The sequence below is a fragment of the Ursus americanus genome, chromosome 4 (assembly GCF_024610735.1).
Source record: "Ursus americanus isolate L20-20 chromosome 4, mUrsAme1.1.p, whole genome shotgun sequence".
NCBI lineage: Eukaryota > Metazoa > Chordata > Mammalia > Carnivora > Ursidae > Ursus > Ursus americanus.
The window spans coordinates 20,924,086-20,946,643 of record NC_142130.1 but is presented as its reverse complement, the minus strand read 5'-3'; the positions used below and the strand labels follow the sequence as shown (position 1 = coordinate 20,946,643).

Sequence of the window (22,558 nt, the reverse complement as noted above, 5' to 3'; positions counted from 1 at the left end):
AAATACTATGGTAAACCATCTTATTTAAACTTTTTAATTGGCTCTATTTTTGTTTCCTATTTTGAGTTTTTCGTAATAGTAATGAAAAAAATCGAAAAAATCTAAAACAGATGATTTTTAGATCATGGCTGTGTGTCCTATGATTACCAGACTATTTTTCTTTCTCTTGTAGAGGTCCTTTGTTCTCCAATGTTGCTGTCAACATTCAGTCATTTCTCCTTGTTTCACATGGCTGCAAATATGTATGTTTTGTGGAGCTTCTCCTCCAGCATAGTGAACATTCTGGGTCAAGAGCAGTTCATGGCAGTTTACTTATCTGCAGGTAATAAGCTTCAATCTGGGGATCTTTCCGATTATAAGCACTTCCACCTACCCGAAGAAGGAAGGAAGGGAATGAGTGTAGCCATATTCTCCACATGAAGATTGTATATATAGAGTTGTACAAACTGTTTATAGAGGAGGATACCACAGACCAGTGGGGTTGTTATCTTTTCTGCTTCTCCTTTTGCTGGTTTCTTCTTAAATTATTTAGGTATGTTTAGTTTTGAATCAGGATAGACAGGAGTTAAGGTTTAGTGTAGAATTTAAGAATGTCATTTTTATCTCATTAGGCCTTCGTTTCTTTAGCTTAGGTCCACCATTTTATAAATAGGTGCTTCCCAGACTTCCTGGCTGTCTCAATCATCTGGATCTTTGTTAAATAACCTTAAGCTTATTTACCACGGTGTGTTCAGTTTCCAGAGAGTTTTACATCAGAACTTTGTATATAACATTGTCAAGAATGAGTTTATCTTTGCTGCTAGCATATATCTTAGTTTGGAACCACTCCAGTCGGTCCTGGAGATAACATCATTTCCTTATTTCAACTAGGAAATGGTAGTAGTGGACTCCAGGTTCCTAGATGCTACTGAACTGGCAAGAAGTCAGTTAAATTTTACCTCTCTGTCTGCAAAATACTTATTTAAAAACCACACAGCATAAAAATTCATTTCTGAAATCCATTCTTTTAATTAAAAAATCTTTATGTTTATTTTTTTAAATAATCTCTATATGCAACATGGGGCTTGAACTCACAACCCTGAGATCAAGAGTCACATGCTCTTCCAGCTGAGCCAGCTAGGCACCCCTGAAATCCCTTCATTTAAAGACAGTATATTGGGGCACCTGGATGGCTCAGTCAGTTAAGCATCTGCCTTCAGCTTAGGTCATGATTCTAGAGTCCTGGGATTAAGCCCTGTGGTGGGGAGTCTGCCTCCCTCTCCCTCTTTGCCTCCCACCACCCAGCCCCACCCATGCTCTCTCCCCTACTCATTCTCTTTCTCCCTCACAAATAAATAAAAATCTTTAAAAAAATAAGTATAATAAAAAACAGTATATCTGGGAATCATACTGTAGTGTGAAAAAAAGCACTTGAGAACTTGACGTCAGAAGACCGAGTTTTATTAGATCTATTTCTGCTACTTACTGTGTGATGTTGCAGAAAAGACTATACACCTCTCTGAGGATAATGATACTTTTATGATGGGGTTGTAGAAAGGATTAAATAGAAACATCTACTACAAGGCCCAGAATGGGTACCTAATCAGTTTTAATTAAATATCCATGCACTAGAACCCGAGCAACACCTTTGGCCTGTGACAGAAGTGTGTAGTTCTTTCCGCAGGCACTAGTTGTATTGTTGTAGGTGTAAACGGGTCTGTTTCAGGTGCCATTAATTCCTGCTCTCTAGGAAGTTGTTTTTAAAAATGAGCCACATTCCGCTTAGATGACACTGGAGCCAAAGGGACTTGTAAAAGATCATCTAGTCTAGATCTGCGGCAGAGTCGTTTGGCAAGCTGAGTAAAATATAGATTCCCTGGTCCCGCTCCAGAGAATCTGATTTAGCGTTTGGAGTGCAGCCCAGAGGATTCCCAGACAGTTGGTGAGTTTGGAACTAGTCTCTTTCGTGTTATAGATGAGAAAAGTGAGAACTGAGAAGTAAAGTGAATGACCCTGTGTCACTCAGTAAGTTGTGCAGTTGGCCAGACTTTTCTTATAAATACCTGAAGTGAGAGTGTTAAGTATTCATGCCTGCACCTTGTACTGACCCAGGTAGAAATCCGACGCTGTTAGTTAGTCTCTGTGGGGTGGAGATCAGAAATGGAAACCATTTTTATACTTCATTAAAATTATCAAAATGTGATTTGTTTCCCAGGTGTTATTTCCAATTTTGTCAGTTATGTGTGTAAAGTCGCTACAGGGAGATATGGACCATCACTTGGTGCAGTAAGTATTTCTAATGTAAATTTTCATAGTTTTTAACTTCATTTTGACATAATTTTAGGCTTACAGAAAAGTTGCATAATTATTACAATGACTTCTATATACCCTTTACCCTGCTGTTACATACAGAACCACAGTACAGTTATCAAAGCCAGGAAATTAACATTTGAAGCAATGCTGCTAACTAATCTGTATCTAATTTAGAATTCGTAGGTTTGTAGAGCCTTGTAAACTTCAGGCTATAGCTTTTAACTATTGGTCATTTATATATACTTACTGGGAGGTGCCTGGGTGGCTCAGCACTTAAGCGTCTGCCTTTGGCTCAGGTCATGATCCCAGGGTCCTGGGATCGAGCCCCACATCGGGCTCCCCGCTCGGCGGGAAGCCTGCTTCTCCCTCTCCCACTCCCCTTGCTTGTGTTACCTCTCTCGCTGTCTCTCTCTGTCAAATAAATAAATAAAATCTTAAAAAAAAATACTTCCTATTCCAAATAAATAAATAAAAATTAAAAAAAATATATCTATACTTATTGGGAGAGTACAAATCAAGAAGAGTAGTCAGAACAGTGGGTGTCCAATCTCCAAAACCAGGGAGCCTGATCTAGCATTGGAAAATTGAAAATAATTACAGTTTTCATTCTGGTACTATATCCTTCTGTTTAGTCACTATTTGAGTGTCTGCTACGCAGATTAGACTAGTAGGCACTGTACTACAGCCAGTGAGCAAGATGATCACAGTTCCTGTCTTTAGGAGTTAAGTTCTGGATGCTTAAAAACAAAAACACAAAAAACCAAAAAACGCAAATGTGTTTTCTTTTGAGTTTAATGGCAGATTTCTAGGCACATGGAAATCTTTGCATAACATTTCTCTAAAGACTACACATTCATTTTGTACATATTTAAATGCAAATCATTAAATGCATTCAAATAGGGGATTTCATATTTAAAGAAACTTCTTGAAGGTTCATTTTTAGAAAAATAATTCTTATGTGATCATCCCATAATGTGTGTGATCCTCAGATTTGTGTGTACTTAATTTCCTAATGAGACCTATATCTTATCCTATCACCTACTTGATTTCTTAAGCCCTCCTTTTTCCCTTCATGGAATGTTTTATATACAAAATTTGGATCCGATATGATTTGCGTATTTCAAATCCTATTCTTTACCTCATTCACCAACTAAGCACCTGTTATGTGAAGGCAGCGAAGACCACTGGGATGAATCAGAAATGGACTCTGACTTTAGTTGGGGAAAAAACATCACACACGTATGTGATATACACTAAACGGGCCAAGTGTTCTCTAGAGAACTTTGGGTATCCTGAGAGTAAGGAGATATTTCTCATTAACTGAGGGGATGTGGAAGGGCTTTTTAAAATTTATTTACTTTGGAAAGAGAGAGCAGGAGTGGAGGGAGGGGCAGAAGGAGAGAGAATCCTCATGCAGATTTTGCATTGAGTGCAGAGCCCAACATGGGGCTTGATCCCACGACCCCAAGACCATGACCTGAGCTGAAATCAAGAGTTGGGTGCCCAACTAACTGAGCCCCTCAGGTGCCCCTGGGAGGGCATTGTGATGTGTCTTCAGACAAGTAGTATTCTCATTTTACAGATAAGAAACAAGTCCAGGATGAAAAGAGTGTGGCACATGCTATTTGGAATTAGATTAGGTTTGAATTCCAGCTCTGTCACTTACCTGTGATTTCTAGAACATATTACCGAACCTCTCTGAACTTCAGTTTCTCTGTATAAAATGGGGATAACACCTCTCTTTCAGGTCTGCAGTGCAAGTGTCTTTAGAATGCGTAGCGTAATAAGGAGCATATACTAAGAAATGTGGTAGTGGGAGTTCCTGTTCAGTCATCAAAATTCCGTAGAGCCATGTCAGGATAAAATTATTGTCCCCAATAATTAAAACAAAATCACCAGAAATAATGGCATTTTTAGTGAGAAAGCTGGAAAAAAAATACTATTGACAAAGTTGTGTTAGAAAATATGAAGTATTAGTCTTACTGGCTTCATCATCATCCTTTGATAAAGGATGAAAGGGACTATTAAAGAATATTTGTCAATTAACATGTTGGCACTAGGGAGCAAGAATACTGACTGGATTTTGGTAAGGGTTTTGTTTAGTTAGAGCTCTGTGTGTTCTGAATCTCACTTAAAAATTGTTTTTTAGTAATTATTGGTAGGAAGCTTTTCTTTAGCCTGCTTTTCAAAAGTTTATTGTCTGTGAAATGTGACCCTTAATCTTGAGATGGCAAAGATCAATAAAATATTTGTTATAGGAAACAGCATTTGTTAAAATGTTAGAGAACTTTTTTCACTTCATGCTGTAATTTATCATAGGCCAATGTGCTCACTAACATTATGATAACTTGCTGTAACTTCATTGATTTAAGTATCACCGATTTAATCTGTATGTAAAGCGAATTCTCTGCTAAATTAGGAAAGTATCTTTAGGCTCTTCCTACAGGGTTGCAAGTAAAATAAAATGGTCACTAGAACAGATTTCATTTGGAATTCCATTTTGATTTATCTGTAGTGTTTGGAGTGTATTCTTTGTATAGCTTTCTCGTGGTTGCTCTAGTTATGACAATATATATATGCACCACTTACCACAGTCTGCTGGTGGTGGTTGAGTGAGGTGAACCTTGCCTCCATTTTCATCCCTGTATCTTCCTCAAATTACAATTGTTCTAAGTATTTCCTCCGTATACATTTAGAATATTGGCCACTGTTGTTTATTATATGTGCTTCAACCACTAAGCATCATTTAGAAAATTCCAAGGAGGAGGAAACTATTGTATTTATGCATAATTTTTACTTTTTCCATTGTTCTGTTCCCTGATGTTTCAAGATTTCTTCCATCTATCATTTTCTTTTTATTGAAGGAATTTTCTTTAGTCATTCTTTTAGGTAGGTCTGCTAATGATAAATTCTCTTAGGTTTTCTGCCCCTTCATTTCTGAAGGATATTTTCACTGGATAAAAAATCCTTGGCTCACATTTCTTTGGCACATGAAAAATGTTGTGCCCCTTCGTTTTGGCCTCCATAGTCTCTGAAGAGAAATCCTTTGTTGTTCAAATAGCTTTTTGCCTATATAAGGTGTTGCTGCTCTCTTTGAAGATTTTTTTGTCTTTAGTTTTCAGAAGTTTGACCTGTCTCGTCATGGATATCTTTGTGTTGATCTTGTTTGGGGTTTGCTTAGCTGCTTGAATCTAAAGTTTGTCTTTTGGGAAATTTTCAGCCATTACTACTTTAAATAAAGCCTCACCCTTTCTCCCTCCTCTGGAACTCCGATGACATGATGTTAGATCACTTATAATCTCATGGGTCCCTGAAATTTGGTTACTTTTTTTCAGTCTTGTCTTTCTGTTGTCCAGACTGGGTCATTGCTATTCTGTTTCAAGGTCACTGTTTTCTTTTTCCTTTCCATTCTGCCTCAGCCCATTTATTGAGTGTTTTTATCTAGGATACTATATTTTTCAGTTCTAAAGTTTACATTGTTCATGGTGTCTTCCGTTTCTTTGAGCTTTTCTATTTCTGTGCTATTTTTCACATGCTTGTAATTGCTCATTAAAGTATTTTTATAATTGCTGTTTTAAAATGCTCGTCAGACAGGGTGCCCAGGTGGCTCAGTCAGTTGGGTGTCTGAGTCTTGGTTTTGGCTCAGGTCATGATCTCATGCGCCATGGGATCAAGCCCTGGGTAGGCTCTGCGCTCAGTGGGGCGCCTGCTTGAGATCCTCTCCCTTTGCCCCTCCCCCCTGCTTGCACGTTTGCACTCTCTCTCAAATAAATAAAATCTTAAGAAAATAAAATGTCAGACAGTTTTAATATCTGTGTCATCTTGTTGGGGTCTATTGTTTTTTCTCATTCAGGTTGAGATTTTTCTGGTTCTTGGTATGGTGAATGATTTTTAAATGAAACCTGAACATTTTGGATATTATGAGACTTTGAATCTAATTCTACTGTTTATGAGGCTGCCTCCTAACTCTGAGGAGGGGAAGGGGTGTATTGACCATTAGTGTCTGGTGAGGTGGAAGTCCAGGTTTCCTACTCCTTTGACACCTAGGGCACCAGGGCTCTTGTTACTAAAGGGCAGGACTGGGAGTTCGGGAGCTCAGTCTCCTTTGTAGACCTCTCCTGGCTAGGAGGACCAGGGTAACCTTGTTACTGCTGCCCACATGACCTCCACTGACACTACCCTGTCAACAGTACTGGGATGCTGGGTTGCAGTCTGCAAGGGTAGAAGTCTAGGCCCTCCACTCAGCCTTTGTTGATGGGGATTGGGCCACAGCTTGTTCTTCTGTTCGGCTGGAGTAGAGTGGCTATCATCTAAAAGTTGATCGTCTTGCTAGGCTACGCTTTCTTGGTCCTTTGGCTACAGAGAGCATTTTAGGGTGTGGGGATGGACCCATTTTATCTGAGTTCTCTGGTGTTTCCAGGTGATGAGCTTCTCCAGAGCCAAGTCTGAGTTATATGAAGCCAAAGGAAAACCCAGGGGACTCACCATTGTGTCATTCCTTAGATCCCAGGATTCCTTGCTGGTCAGCTTTCCTCTTTCAGCCTTTCGGAGTCTTCTTATGTTTGTTTTACATGTAATGCCAGGGTTGTTATCTGTACTTACTAGCTTGTGGAAACACGAAGCCCCTTAGAGCAAATTCATTTAAAATTCATCGTGCAAAAAAATCACACATGTGAACAATGATATGATTTGAAGATTATATAAAGAACTGTTTATGAAAATTTACTTATGAAACAAAATTATATGCACATATTAATTGCAAGTACATAACCAGTGTACATAAATTGTGGAGAATAAAAGATCTTCATCTCTAACCATGGAGGCAGATGGCTGGAGTTGAATTGGGTTTACGACTCCCTGGAGTTGTATCTAAGATATATATGAATGTGAAGTTTTTCTGAGGAGAAAGGGTCCATTTTCATTATATTCTTAAAAGCCCCTGTGCTTGGGGTAGGCCTAGACATTTGTCAAAAAAGCAAGTTGAGATTTAGACACATAAATGTTTACGTTTGTGTAGGTAAAGGACACTTTGAGAAAATTCTAGAAGGACAGTGGAGTTGCCCTCTATCTTTAAAATAATTTATAATAAGTACAATAAGATATAGTCACAGAAAAACTGGCTTTATGTAGAAATGCACAGTAATGAGAATTTTCTTTCATTTTAAAATATCTGTAATGAGCACTTTAGATGGAGAACGTAATCATCTGTGGAGAAGTAATCTAGAGCCACCTAACAAAATTCTTATGTTCTTTTGTATCAGGTAATCAAATTCTGTTGGCTTCATTTGGAGGAAAGTATGATTTTATTGTTTTTTGTCCTCTCAGAAAATAAGGTTTCAACTTGATTTTGGGTTTTGTTGAGTTGACTTTTTTAGGTTTGTTTAAAAGTAAACCTGGGATACTAGAGTTGCTCATATGCTATAAAGCCTGGAAGGTGATGAGCCACTGTTCACTCTAACTTTCCAATTCTTAGTGACATTGACATCTACTCTGCATAATACAGTATGTGCTGATAGATTTTGGGGGCAGATTTTGAAGTTCCAGGCTGAACAGATCTTTTCGAATAAATATAAATATGTCCATATAACATGTTGCACCATGACCGAGCAAGTTTTATGGGAAGATATGTCATCAGTCTTGTGAGGTGGTTCTGATATCCTTGAAATTTGCTATGACCCATTTAGGACCTGGAATAGGGAACCAGGGAAAAGTGAACAAATGATGGAGGTCGTGTGTGCATATGTGTGTTTCCACACAACCAGTGATCTCCCTGTTAAGGGAAGTCAGGATTTTAGAAGAACCTTGTGTGTTAGTCAGACTTACACAGAAGCCAGTTTGGTCAGTATACAAGAGCAGACAATTGATCTTAAATATAGAAGCCAGAATTCTGGCTCCTGACCTCCACTGTGTAATTGCAGGCTCCACCAACACTCACCTGTACCTTTATTTTTTAATTTATTTTTTATCTATTTATTAAGATTTTATTTATTTATTTGACAGAGAGAGACAGCCAGCGAGAGAGGGAACACAAGCAGGGGGAGTGGGAGAGGAAGAAGCAGGCTCCCAGCAGAGGAGCCTGATGCGGGACTCGATCCCAGGACTCTGGGATCACGCCCTGAGCCGAAGGCTGATGCTTAACGACTGAGCCACCCAGGCGCCCCTCACCTGTGCCTTTAATAGGCGGTTGAGGTTATTGTTTCCTTGTTGTTCTTTGCACTTTTTCAGCCTAAGCACTGGAGACTTTTTTGTCCACTTAACCTTCACTCAGGTCTTTGGTTCTCCTTCCAGGGGTTATTTGCACTGTCCTTCCATACTGCAGTTACCCCAACCCAACCCATTTCTGGGACTGCAGCTTGAGCTAGTTTTCCTGTCAATTATAGGAGCACCTTTTATAAAAAATCACTGTTGTCTTTTTTAAAATATCCTATTTAGAAATAATTAAATCTTACAGAAAAGTTACAGTACAAAGGACTCCTAAGTCTTTTAAAAAAGAAAGAAAAGTAACGGGTTTAATGAGGTATAATTGACATATAAAAACCTGGACATACAAAGTATATATATTGGTAAGGTCAGCCATGTGGACACCCATGGAAGCATTGCCAGAATCAAGATAATGAGCATACTCATCATCCCTGAGTTTCCCAGTGCTCCTCTCTAGCCCTTCCTTTCTGCTTCTCTCCCCATTCCTGGCACTTTCTCTACTTTCTGTCATGAGTTTCATTTGTACTTACTTTCTACTGTTTAATATTAATGGAATCATCCAGCATATACTCCTTTTTGTTGTTCTTGCTTCCATTACTCTGTAGTTACTTTGAAATTCACCCTTGACGTTGTGTGTATCAGTTTACTCCTTTGAATGGGTGACTAATGTTCCATTGTCTGAATATGCTGGAATGTGTATATCCATTCACGTGATGGACGTTTGGGTTGTTTCTAGTTCTAGCTCTTGCAGAGAAGCTGCTGTGAATATTAGTGTATACTCTTTGTATGGATGTGTGCTTTCATTTCTCTTGGGCTAATATCTGGAAGTGGAATGGCCAGATCATATGGTAAGTAAGTATTTAACTTTTAAGGACCTTCCAGATAGTCCTCCAGAGTGGTTATAATATTTTACTTTCTCACCAGCAGCGTGTGAGATTTTCAGTTTCTTCACATCCTCACCAACACTTGGTATATGGTCAGTCTTTTTAATTTGTAATAAGTATACAGTGATACCTATGTGGTTTTAATTTTTATTTCTTTAATGATTAATGATGTTGATCAACTTTTCATGTGCTTGTTTGCTCTCCATATATCTTCTCTGAAGTGTTCAAATGTTTTGCCCAACTAAATTGCTTTCCTTTTTATGTTCTGGATTCTGGATACAAGTCCTTGACCAGATTTCTGATATGCCAATATTCTCTTTTAGCCTATATCTTGCCTTTTCTTAAGAGTGTCATTTGAAGAGTATAAGTTTTTAGTTTATATGTAGTCTGATTTACTAATTTGTTTTTTCTTAAGGATCATGCTTTTTGGTCTCATAATTATGAAATATTTGCCTAACTTATGGTCACAAGGAGTTTTCTCCTGTCTTTTCTTTAAAGGTTTTTATCTTACGTTTTACATTTAAGTCTGTGTTTCACTTTGAAAGAACTGCAAAAGGCTCTTGAACCACAGTCACCAGTTTTTAACACAGACAACAGTTTTTAACGTTTTGCCACATTTCACTTACCATTTTCTCTCTATATACATACTATTGTTTCTGAACTACTTGCAAGTAAGTTGCATATATCATGCCCTTTTACCCATGAATACTTCAGTGTATATTTCTAAGATTATGAATATTCTTGTATCTTTCCACAGTTCAGTTATCAAATTCAGGAAATTAATATTGATATAATACTTTAACTTCATTTATAGAACATATTCCAGTTTTGTAAGTTGTCCCAATAATGTCTTTTGTAGCTATTTTCCCCACTCTAAGATCATGTATTGCATTTAGTGGTTATGTCTCTCTGGTCTCCTAAAAGCTGGAACATTTCCTTCTGCAGCTTTTTTTTTTTTTTAATTGAGGTATAGTTGACATATTAGTTTCAGTGTATAACAATGATTTGATATTTATATATATTGCAAAATGATCACCATAGTAAGTCTGGTTAACATAGTTGAGTAAGTCTGTTACCATTTATAGTTACACATTTTTTTCCTTGTGATAACTTTCAAGAGCTGTTCTGTCAGCAACTTTCAAATATGCAACACAGTAGTATTAACTGTGGTTGCCATGCTGTACATGACATCCCCATGACTTATCTATTTTATAATTGGAAGTTTGTACCTTTTGACCCTCTTCACCCATTTTGGCCCTCTCCACCCCCAACTCTGGCAGCCACCAGTCTGTTCTCTCCATATATCCTGGGCTGGCTTTTTGTTTTAAGATTCCATACGTAAGTGAAATCATACAGTATTTGCCTTTCTCTGGCTTATTCCACTTATTTCTCCTAATGCCCTCAAGGTCAGTCCATGTTGTCACAAATGGCAAGATTTCCTTCTTTTATTTGTTTAAGATTTTACTTAATATGTTAGAGAGAGTGTGCAGGGAAGGGGCAGAGCAGAGGGAGAGTGAGAGAATCCCATGTAGATTCCATGCTGAGCCCAGAGCCCAGCATGGGGCTCAATCTCACAACCCTGAGATGATGACCCAAGCCAAAATCATGAGTCAGATGCCCAACTAATCGAGCCACCCAGGTGCCCCAAGATTTCCTCCTTTTTAATGGTGGAATAATATTTGTGTGTGTGTACACCATGTTTTCTTTATCTGCTCATCCATCGATGGACACTTAGGTTGTTTCCCTACTTAGCTATTGTAAATAACTCTAGTATGAACATGAGGGTGCATATACCTTTTTGAGTTAGTGTCTTTGGATAAATACCCAGAAGTGGAATAATTCTGTTTTTAATTTTTTTAAACATTTTTTTAAAGATTTAATTTATTGAGAGAGTGCACGGGCGAGGGGAGGAGCAAAGGGAGAGGGAGAGAGAGAGCATCTTAAGCAGAGTCTGTTAAGCACGGAGCCTGACACGGGGCTTGGTCTCCCAACCCAGAGATCATGACCTAAGCAGAAATTAAGAGTCGGATTCCCAGCGGACTGAGCCACCCAGGTGCTCGTCTGTCTTTAATTTTTTTAGGAACTCCCATGCTGTTTTCCATAGTGGCTGCACCAATTTACAGTCCCATCAGTGGTGCATGAGGGTTCCTTTTTCTCCACATCCTTGCCAACACTTGTTATTTTCTTTTTGATAATAGCCATTCTAACAGGTGTGAGGTGATAATCTCATTGAGGTTTTGATTTGCATTTCTCTGATGATTAGTGATGTTGAGCACCTTTTTCATGTGTCTGCTGGCCATCTGAATGTCTTCCTTGGAAAGATGTCTGCAGATTTTCTGCCCATTTTAAATTGGATCGTGTTTTTTTGCTGTTGAGTTATGTGAGTTCTTTATATGTTTCAGAAATTAATCCCTTACCAGATATAATTTGCAAATATTTTCTCGCATTTGGAAGGTTGCCTTTTCATTTTGTTGATGGTTTCCTTTGCTGTGCAGAAGCTTTTGGGTTTGATGTAGTCCTACTTGTTGCTTTTGGTCAGCCTTTTTTTTTTCTTCCCCACGTCATTAGCAGTTTTGAACAATACAGGTCAGTTATTTAATAGAATGTCCACCAGTTGGGTTTGTCTGTTTCCTCATGATGAGATGCTGATCGTGTGTTTTGGTTGGAATGCTACACGAGTGGTGTTACGTCCTCAGGTAGCACAGCTGGAGGCACAGAACGCCCGTTCGCCCCTTACAGTCCATCCGTTGAGTGGTTGTTATCCTGCTGGTTCCCTACTGTAAAGTTACTGGTTTCCTTTACCTTTGGAAGCCAGTGTGTAATTTGTGAGAAGATGCCTTGGGATTTATGCAGGTATCGGGAGCTCTTGTTTGTCAGCCTCCTCACGCCCCTGAAATAGCGTCCAGTGCTTACTCTGGCTGGAATCCGTTTTTGCAGTGATGGTGTTACGAGGGTAAAGGTGTACATCTCATTAGCTTTCCCTAGTGTTGACATCGTCTATAACCATAACTTACCAAACTAAAAAATTAACATTGGTAGAGCATTGTTAAACTGCAGACTATATTTGGATTTGAATTTTCCACGATGTTTTTTGTTGTTGTTGTTCCAGGATACTGCATTGCATATAATTATCATGTCTTTTTAGTATCCTCCAGGCTGTGATGGTTTCTCGGTTTTTCCTTGTCTTTCATGACCTTGATACTTTTGAAGAATAGTGGGAATATGTTTTATAGAATGTCCCTCATGGAACATGGAAGTTTATTATTATTATTTTCATATATACATACTATATATATATAATTTTTTTAAAAAAGATTTTTAAGAAATCTCTACACCCATTGTGGGGCTTGAACTCAACCCTAAGATTGAATCACCTGCTCTACCAGCTGAGCCAGCAAGATGTCCCGGAGTTTTATTATTTTTATTTTAATTTTTAAAATTTTTATTATTATTATATTTTAAAGATTTTATTTATTAATTTGACAGAGAGAGACACAGCCAGCGAGAGAGGGAACACAGGCAGGGGGAGTGGGGAGAGGAAGAAGCAGGCTCCCAGCAGAGGACCCTGATGTGGGGCTCGATCCCAGGACCCTGGGATCATGCCCCAGGCCAAAGGCAGACGCTTAACAACTGCGCCACCAGGCTCAGTTATTATTTTTAATAAGGCTTATTATTTTTAATAAGCGACTGGAACTGAGAATTTTGGCAGAAGACGAATGAAGTTAAAGTGCTGGCCTCCCTTTGCTCTCCCCTGGTCTGAAGCTGCACTGAGCTTCTTTGCATTTTCCCCCCCTCACTATACTCTCTGATCTCCAGGCTGGTTTTCTGCCTGGAACACTCTTCTCATCTCCTCCCCTTTTAAAGATTGGCCAATGCCTGGTGACCCTTCCATGCAAAACTTGATGTCACTTACGACCCCTTCCATGTGCTCTCCCTTCCATGTGCCGCCATAGTACGCCCCGCTTCCCCATCATAGCTGATCATGTTTTGTCGTTTTTACTTCTGCCCCTCTGTGAGCTGCGATAAGGAAGGGACTGCTGGTTTGGTTTCCCTCCGTACCCCCACCATCTAGCATAGTGCCTGATAGGAAGTAGGCCTCGAGTATTTGGATGAATGATTATTGTGAGATTTAACGTGAACTAGGAATTATGACCTAATTTCTCAAGTATTCTACCATTTAGAGGAAGTGGGAACATGTCTAACATTAAGAGTTTAAATTAGCATTTATCCAGAAGATATTTCATAGCCATTATACATTTAAATTATGAAGGTTATGTAGCAACCTGGAGAAACACACGATTAAAAAAATACAGCTATTATAATTTCAACTACAACAAGAACTTCAACTTATAACAAGAAATGGTTGACTTATTGATCATAAGGTTGTGACATTTAGGGTTTTGTTTTTTGGTGGTGTTTTTGTTTGTTTGTTTTTTAAAGTAAGCTCTAGGCCCAACGTGGGTCTTGAACTCATGACCCTGAGATGAAGAGTTGCATGCTTTACTGACTGAGCCAGCCAGGCACCCTGACATTTAGATTTTTATTCTCTAATATGAGGGTTTTGGGAGAAGTGCTTCTCAGGCAGGCAAATGCATGTGTGTCCCTGGGAGGATGCTGTGATGGGTGGCTCAGGCAGAGCCATGGGACAGACATGGCATGCTTTCCTGGAGCAGAACATCTCTTCAAAGGTTTTAAAGAAAATGTTTAGTTTTATTATGAAGTAGGGTGCAAATTACATGTGATTTTTTTTTTGTTTGTTTGAGATAAAAACATTATACATGGAAGAAATCCACGCATGTGGGTTTCTTTGGGCAAATTCATGTCACACTCTGGGTGAAGTGGCTTTGTGGAAATTTGCGAATTTCATTTTAGTCATGAAATGAAATTGCTGAAGTTCATTAAGCACTCACATGCTGGTTATTAGACATCTCGTTCTTTCCAGGCGGTTACCGTGCAGTGGACTTGCAGCCCCTTTGTCTGATATTTTCTTTTCTTTTCTTTTCTTTTTTTTTTAAGATTTTATTTATTTATTGGACAGAGAGAGACAGCCAGCGAGAGAGGGAACACAAGCAGGGGGAGTGGGAGAGGAAGAAGCAGGCTCCTAGTGGAGAAGCCTGATGTGGGGCTCGATCCCAGAATGCTGGGATCACGCCCTGAGCCGAAGGCAGACGCTTAACGACTGCGCCACCCAGGCGCCCCTGTCTGATATTTTTCTCTGTTAATAACGAAAAGCTTTTAAGCTTTGTGCTCACCCTAGAAATGTGTGGCTTATCAATTTTGTGGACAAAGTATTGCTACTTTAGATATTGTCGTCACTAAAAAGTTGCACATTGAGAATTTCACATGTTCACATGTGTTCACTTGCAGTCAGGCGCAATCATGACCGTCCTTGCTGCTGTCTGCACAAAGATTCCAGAAGGGAGGCTCGCCATTATCTTCCTTCCAATGTTCACATTCACGGCAGGGAATGTGAGTATTTTTATGAAGGGAAGTGCTGGGACAGTGGTGATATTTTTACATTGAATTCTTGCCCTTAAATTAGAAATGTCAATGCTGGAGGAATCAAAGTTGTACCAGTTCTATTCTCTTTTGCTCTCAGGCCCTAAAAGCCATTATTGCCATGGATACAGCAGGAATGATCCTGGGATGGAAATTTTTTGATCATGCAGCACATCTTGGGGGAGCTCTCTTTGGAATGTAAGTTTGAGTATAACTGATTGCTACACTGCCTTCTTGGGTCCTCTCCCCCCGCCCACCTTAGGAAGGCAGAGCAAGGCAGTTAACTCTGAGATGGGAGCAGGGTCAGATGGGGGTGAGAGGGTGAGAAAACTTGTACATGGTTTCCTTTGGCCTTGCCCAGTTTCACCGTGTGAGGTGGAAGGGGAAGAACAGCAGTCCTGTCCCAGCCTCAGTCATTTGTAGAGACACTGTGCCTTTACCCTACCCTTAACCTCTGCTCACCCCGGCTCGGGAGCTCTCAGGATTCCTAGCCCCTCTTGGGATACTGTCCCCCATCCCAAGTGTGCGCTGTCCTCTCCTTTCCCTACTCTCAGGCTTCCCCTCTCCTACCACCACTCACCACTCTGTCACCAGTGCTGGGCAAACACAGAGTGGACACTCTGCCGGTGACAAGTGTCCAGGTGTGTGCTATCTGAACGAGTAGAGGCTGGGGATCCTAAACCAGCATTGACCACTTACTGGGCATCTGTTATGTGGTGGGCTCTGAGCTGGTGGTTTCCATTCTCTTATTACTTTCATTTTCCTGATGGAAACAGGTTCAAAAGTGATCTTCCCCAGGTCAGACAGGAGCAGAGCAAAGATTTAAACCCAGATCCAAAGTCCTTCCCACCTCCGTCACCCCATATTGAATACAGTAGCGTAGTGTACACGAGGTCTTCCATTGTGTGTCACACAATGGAATTTTGCCTGAGATGCGGTAGCGCTGGAGCGCCTCTGTCCCGGCACTTCCTCAGGACTCTGGAGCCCACCTGACCGTGAGCGCCCCTTCGGCAGAGTCATTGTCTGTCTGGTGTACTGGATCCCCTGAGGGACTCTTTTCCTTCATAAATGTTGCTTTTTGTGGCACTTACTTGGATTTTACTTTGTTTCATGACAATGGAAAACTGAAGTTTTTCAATTAAAAAAAAGAAGAAAAATCTATTCTAAGTGGAGCAGTTTTGCCCAGTAGGCGGTGGAACTAAATGCCATTATGCCATTTATAATTTGCAGTGATGATTAAAGAATCGCATATGTGAGTTCTGGCTTTAACAGCCGCACATTATAAATAGTAGAAACTGACCTGATATTACAATGTGAGAAACATAAAGACTTAGGAAAAGGGTTCTGTTTTATGAACTCTAAACTTATCTCTCTGGATCCTCCCCTGTGTACTTAAAGGATTTTCTCCCCAGCAGGTTTTTATTCTTCTGAACTATAATTAGATGGCCTTTTCCATTCTGAAAATAATTGGATCAAATGTATTTTAAAGTACAGGATCTGAAAGGCAGAGGAATCCTTTCTCTTGGCTGTTTCTAATTTCAACTCCTTTCATTTACTAGACCTCAGTCACGTCCAGAATTCCTCTTTTCCAACATCTTTAATTTAATTAATAAAATTAGAAATCCGTACTGATGGCAAAGATTCCATTAGTATCCTCCTGTATATTTCCTTGACTCTGTGTCCCTCGCCTTGTACCTTTGCGATAATAATCGCTAACATACATTGAGTATTTGCTGTGTGCCCAAGCTGAGGACTGATTTCATACTCTTAAATCCTGTGAGGTATTCATTTTTACAGAAAAGAAACTGCTTTATTTTATTTCGTTTTTTCAAAGATTTTATTTGAGGGAGAGAGAGAGAGAGAGAGCATGAGTGGAAAGGAGGGGCAGAGGGAGAAGGAGAAGCAGACTCTCCACCGAGCAGGGAGCCCGATGCGGAGCTCGATCCCAGGACCCCGAGGTCGTGACCTGAGCCGAAGTCAGCCGCTTAGCTGACTGAGCCACCCAGGCGCCCCAGAAACTGCTTCAAAGGGAACCGTTGGAAGTCACACAGCTGGCCCTCTGCAGAGCGGAGTTTCAGAGTAAGCACTAGGCTGTGCGGCTGCTGCGGAGCAAACCGGAAACACCCAATCAAAACTTAGAAATTGGTCACTTTAAAGTGTTTTCCTAATTTTAATTTGGCCAAATGACCAATTCTATTTGAACTTCCAAGTATAGTCAGAATAGTTTACCCGTAATATTAAACTGTTTGATTCTCTTTATTAATGGAGAGCTCCTGACAAGTGATTCATTTCTTGCAAGAGTTTTACAATTGCATTAGAATCTTAGGTGATCCTTTTTCTGTTGTTCTGAGAAACAAAACTGACTTAGTCAAGGGGCGCCTGGGTAGCGCAGTCGTTAAGCGTCTGCCTTCAGCTCAGGGCGTGATCCCGGCGTTCCGGGATCGAGTCCCACATCAGGCTCCTCGGCTGGGAGCCTGCTTCTTCCTCTCCCACTCCCCTGCTGTGTTCCCTCTCTCGCTGGCTGTCTCTCATAAATAAATAAAATCTTTAAAAAAAAAAAAAAACAAAAAACTGACTTAGTCAAAATCTGGCTAAGCCCAAAAGAATTTTGTAACATGCCTTTTAATTTGCATGTTTTTTAAGTGTCTTTTTCCTTTCTGTAAATATACTGATTATTTTTTAACATTTTAATGGTGACTATTTTCGTGACCATTTTTAAACTGTATTTAGTGAATATTAAGATTCAAGTACTTAAAAGATTCAGTGCTTTAAAATAAACATATTCAGAACAAAAACATTGAGGCATTAAACTGATATTCTGATACTAATCTAAGTCATTTAAATAGAGCATTTTTTTCAGTCAGGTGTCTGGGGAGATGCAAAGATTAACACAGTCTAGTCTCTGCCTCAGGCAGCATGAAATCTGTTTGGGCAAACCAGGGCAAAAATAAAGGTTTCAGTCATAGTAGCTTTCAATAACAGCCATTCCAGATCAACCCCCACCTCCTCCAGGAAGCCTTCCCAGCCTTCCCCAGCCCAGGAGAGGAGGAGGTATGTGCCCCTGAGTTATGCTAAGACTGTGCCTCCCTCCGGTAGGGCTTCTGGTCTTGTACCTAGGCCCATGGGCTTCTAAAGGCAGGCCCCGCTCATTGGTCACTCAGCGGTGTGTTCCTCACCTTACAGTAGATGCTCGCTAGATGCTGCAGGGAGGGCACAGCTTTCAGAGTCAGATTTAGGTTCTGGTGTCCTTTCTGGCGAACCCTAGTTGTGCAGCCTGGGCAGGGTAAATTACTAAACTTCTCGGTGCTTCAGCTTCCTCAGCTCATAGCTTCAGGCTGCTTTTAGGCAGTTTTGAATAGCAGAATGGGGATTGGAACTGTATTTTAAAAGATGGGCAGAATTTGGATCAGCAGATGACCCTTTGTGTAGCCAGGTGGAAGCTGATGAGAAGCACTTAAACTACTGAAGCCCATCAGGGTGGCTGGGTGGCTCAGTTGGTTAAACGTCTGCCTTTGGCTTAGGTCCTGAAGCCAGGGTCCTGGGGCTGAGCCCCGGATGCTCAACGGGGAGTCTCCTCCTCCCTCTGCCCCTCCCCCTATTTGTGCTCTATCAAATAAAATCTTTAAAAAAAACCCCAAAAAACCAATTGATGCCATCTTTAGTGACCTTGAATGCTGACATTTCTTTTATGTAGTGGAGACCAGGCTTAGAATCTGACCTTCAGGTGAGTCTTTGACCACTTAGAAGCTGTTAGCCCCTGAGCAGATTGCTTTCCCTGAGACTTGGGTTCCTCGTGTCTTCCTGGGAGCTGGTGTGTGATTGCGGCGGTGCATCAGCAGTAGTGTGTGCCGCACGTAGCCCATCCCACTTCGGCCTTTTCTGGACTCCATTTAAGGGCGAATCATCGATCTACATCAAATAATCAGCTATTTAATAGTCAAGATAGTAAATGACCATGGCATTCAGTTTTTTAAATATCAACTTGATATCCTCATGGTACTTAACATTTGTATGTCATACTGTTTGAGTTGAACCTGGTTTGTTTTTCTTTTCCCCAGATGGTATATTACTTATGGTCATGAACTCATTTGGAAGAACAGGGAGCCACTAGTGAAAATTTGGCATGAAATGAGGACTAACAGCCCCAAAAAAGGCGGCGGCTCTAAGTAAAACTGGGATTGGACGCTACTGGTGCGTGGGGCCCATGCTGCCCGGAGAGCCCCAGGAACGCGTCGGCCCTGGAGTGATGACCACATCTTTGCTCCTGCCTGGAAGACACCCAGCATCTAGCTTCCCAGTATTTTAAACTCTGTCTCCAGTACATGTCTTATTAGAAAGTGAATTATGACAAAGTTGTGAAATAAAGGTTTATATCTCTAGTTTGTAAACAGGGTGTGTGTCCCTTTTGAACAGCACTACTGCTGCCCTGGAATCTTGCTGTTGGTATATTTGACGTAGTTTGAGCCGTGAACTTGGCGGGAGTGCACAGGGAAAGACCTGATTCAGACTCAGAGATGCTTGTTCTTGTACTTCGGCCTTCTTGCATCTCTGCTTACTCACCTACCCCTTTGGTTGATCAGCAGGTTAAAAAAAAAAAGTTAAGAGTATCTTCTGTCTGGTGTGAACTGAAATAACAGCTGTAGTATTTTCTACATTTTCCCAAGAAAGGTAATGTTTTCTGGCAGTGAGTGGCATATACAACAAGCTATTTTTAGGCTTTGCTTTCTAGATTAAAACTGTAGCTAAATTAAGAGTTAGAAGGAAATATCTTGGATAAATTCACATTTGAATCTGAGCCTAGTTGCATCTTACATTTGAAAACGTACATTCTTTGAATCGAAGCGTCGTACTGGGATAGCAGACAGTGGTCACAGAACAGCTCCCCTGTAGTAGACTTCTCGTTTGCCCTCATGATTGACAGTTATTTCAGGAAATGCACGTTGAGAGTTTAGTAGTATTTGTTGAGATCATTTATGGGAGAGTGTTCAGTCTTTGGTGGCCTCAGGAGGTAATACCAGTTCTTGCACCTGGAGAGGAGCGCAGCCATCTGTCTTGGAGGGGGTCGGGCTTTAGGGAAAGGAGGGAGTCGTGCCTACCTCACAGTGCTGAGCTGAATGGCAGCATGTCCCCACGCATGGGAATTGTCTAGGTTTTGACAATTCATATTTTTCCCCCCAGATTGTTCTCTAGTGTGAAATGCCAGTTATTCTTACCAGGCAGAAAGGATTCTATCCTAAACTAATGTCACTTCCAGGAGGTCGGTGTTTTGTTTTTTTAACCTAGCCCTCATTTTGCTGGTAAGGAATTGGGGTGGCTCTGTGTGGGAGCTGCTCAGGGTCACGCTGCTGTGCTGTGACGTTTCTGAACATACTCCGCTAACAGCCCTGTGATCTACAGATGAGGCAAGAAGCATTTCTCAGAGATGGGATGGGAGGCTGAGATCACATGGACATTCCGTATGGAGTCCAAAATGAAACTGATGTCTCACTGTGGGCACACTAGGAACACAGGCCATGAGGACATGTTTTCCTGCTTTGTGATGGTTAGGGAGGGAGCAATTTAGAAGGTCGAGTCCCTGAATCACTGCTCCGCCTGAAACATCCCTCCTGCTGGCGCCTTTGAACAGGCAAGCGCCATTCTCCCCGTGAGAGGCCTTGTGAAGGGCAGAGCCCAGCCCTGGAAGCACGAGCCTTACTGTCTGTAGCTTTGGCGGTTGTCCCTACTCTTTGCCTGCTAGGGTGTTTTCTCACTGTGGCTTCTCTGCTGACACTTGAGCACCCCAAGGCCATGTGTGTCTCTCGGGCTGTGCCTCCTCTATGGGCCTGTTCAGTGCTGTGCCCCAGGAATGCAGCTGTCTCGTCTCACTCCCCCTGCCCTGGCTTCGTGTTCTTCATGAGGATGTCTTCTGAACTCTGGGCCCGTGGACCCTCTCCATCCTCAGTACGTGCATCTACTGCATGCCAGGTACGGTTTCAGGTGCTGGGACCCCACTGTATAGGCACCTCAGATATCACTCCTGGCTTAAGGAGTGATCTCACCAATTGGAAGCCAGAAACTTGGGAGCCATTCTAGATTCCTTTCTCTCTTATTTCTAGAATCCAGTGCCCCTTCCATTCCCCGTGCCGGTGCCTTAGTTCAGCCCCTCGTCTCTAACCTGGACTGTTGAGGCTATTCTCCGGCTGGTCTCTAATTCCTTATGTGTTGTCATACGGCCACAGAGTGCCGAAAACACTATTTTCATTCCCTATTGTCCTCCATGATTAAACTTTTAAATTCAGTATGGCTCCCGAGGCTCTCCGTGATCCAGCCCCCTACCCTGCATTTGAAACCAGCCTGACCAGCCCCACCCCTTCCACTTTATCCAGTTCTGTTGTCGCCTACTACACTAAACCTCCTGGAGTCCCCCAGCATTATTCCAGGCACACAGTAAGTGCTCTTTGTTGCTTAATGACGATAAAAAAGAAGAGCTATCTTTTTTTTTTTTTCTTTTTCCTGCAGGATGGAGTATTGTAGTCACCAAATGTCCCAAGTGGCTAACCCAGGGCCCTGGAGCATGGAGGTCACACAGAGACAGCTTGCCCAGCCCAGGGAGAGCAGGTGTGTAACCTCCCAGTGTCTTCCCGGTGTGCTCCTCTCCTGCTGCCTCCTGAGCCATGGGCTGACCAGGGCAGCTGTCACTTTGCTATGACGGTTAGCTGAGAGGGGATGGTTTGGGAGAGGAATCTGTATTCTGACTGGTCAGGGCTGCACTGCAGTTTTCTCTAAGATGCAGACTGGAGACCGTTCAAGTATATGCTGGAGATGGAACTCTGGGTAATTAATGCTGTTTCAGTAGTGTGATTAATTAGTCATTGGTCTGCAGTGCACATTGAGGGCATGTGTCAAATACTCAGGAAGTCTTTTGAGTGTGGCCAGGGAGTTGTTTCTGGTGCCCTGTCATGCATTAAACAGACTGACCTTTAGCCTGGAGGATTCCCCAAACTTTGCAATAAAAAAAGAATGCGTGCACAGTAGGGAAGGGAATTTTTATAATACAATGGCCAAAGACTTGTAGGCAGCTTTATAACGCCAAGTCTTCTGTTGCCATGCTTTAAAATGAGGGATTTTGGAACCCAGGGTAAGGTCAGTTGAGGGCTAATGCCACTTCTCAATGAAAACTGAATTGGCTGTTACAAATTTAGCATCGTAAAGGCAAAGAGTGACTCACTGGCTGATTCAAACACGTGTCCTCTGGAAGCATGGCCCCCCGTCTGCCCTGCGATGCCCGCATCTGCCCGCATCGCGGCACCTCCGCTCTGTGCGCGGAGCAGCCTAGCACAAATGCGGCAGCCCCGGCCGCTCTGCGAGCCCCAACACCCTGGCAGCGGCGGACTGCGCCCGCGCCGGCCCAGGACGATCGCGACGGGATCGTTGCCACCTGGCTCTCGCTCTCGGCGAAACCAGGTCCGATTTAGAAAATAGCATTAATGGAACTTTGGATTAAATTATGAAACCTTCACGGTAGACACTAGTGAATGCCTACAGGCGTTTTTGGGCACCCCCGCCCTCGCATACCCACCTCGCCGCCTCTGCGCCCACCGGTCCGCGCTCTTCCGTGGCCCGCGCGTGCCCGGGCCAAGCCGGGCCGTCACCGAGCCCTCCCCCTCCGCGGCCGGCCTCCCCGAGGCCAGGGGGCGGCGCTG

The 22,558-nt window shown here is 41.9% G+C and overlaps 1 protein-coding gene and 1 long non-coding RNA gene across 3 annotated transcripts in view; one reads left to right on the top strand and one right to left on the bottom strand.

Moving 5' to 3' along the window:
- Window positions 1-19,255, top strand: part of PARL (presenilin associated rhomboid like) — a 48,697-nt gene extending 29,442 nt beyond the window's left edge. For both annotated transcript variants that reach the window (XM_045776604.2, XM_087861455.1), the window contains exons 6-10: window positions 173-322; window positions 2,195-2,265; window positions 14,745-14,846; window positions 14,977-15,074; window positions 18,935-19,255. In XM_045776604.2, coding sequence (XP_045632560.1) covers window positions 173-322; window positions 2,195-2,265; window positions 14,745-14,846; window positions 14,977-15,074; window positions 18,935-19,046 — 533 coding nt within the window. In that variant the 3' untranslated portion in view covers window positions 19,047-19,255. The remainder of the gene's footprint in view (window positions 1-172; window positions 323-2,194; window positions 2,266-14,744; window positions 14,847-14,976; window positions 15,075-18,934) is intronic.
- LOC123778932 (uncharacterized) lies at window positions 15,068-22,527 on the bottom strand. The gene is made up of 3 exons (XR_006776038.2): window positions 22,435-22,527; window positions 18,595-18,785; window positions 15,068-16,978 (listed from the first exon to the last, which is right to left on the bottom strand). It is a non-coding gene; the product is annotated as an uncharacterized LOC123778932 (long non-coding RNA).
- Between the last annotated feature and the right edge of the window lie 31 nt (window positions 22,528-22,558).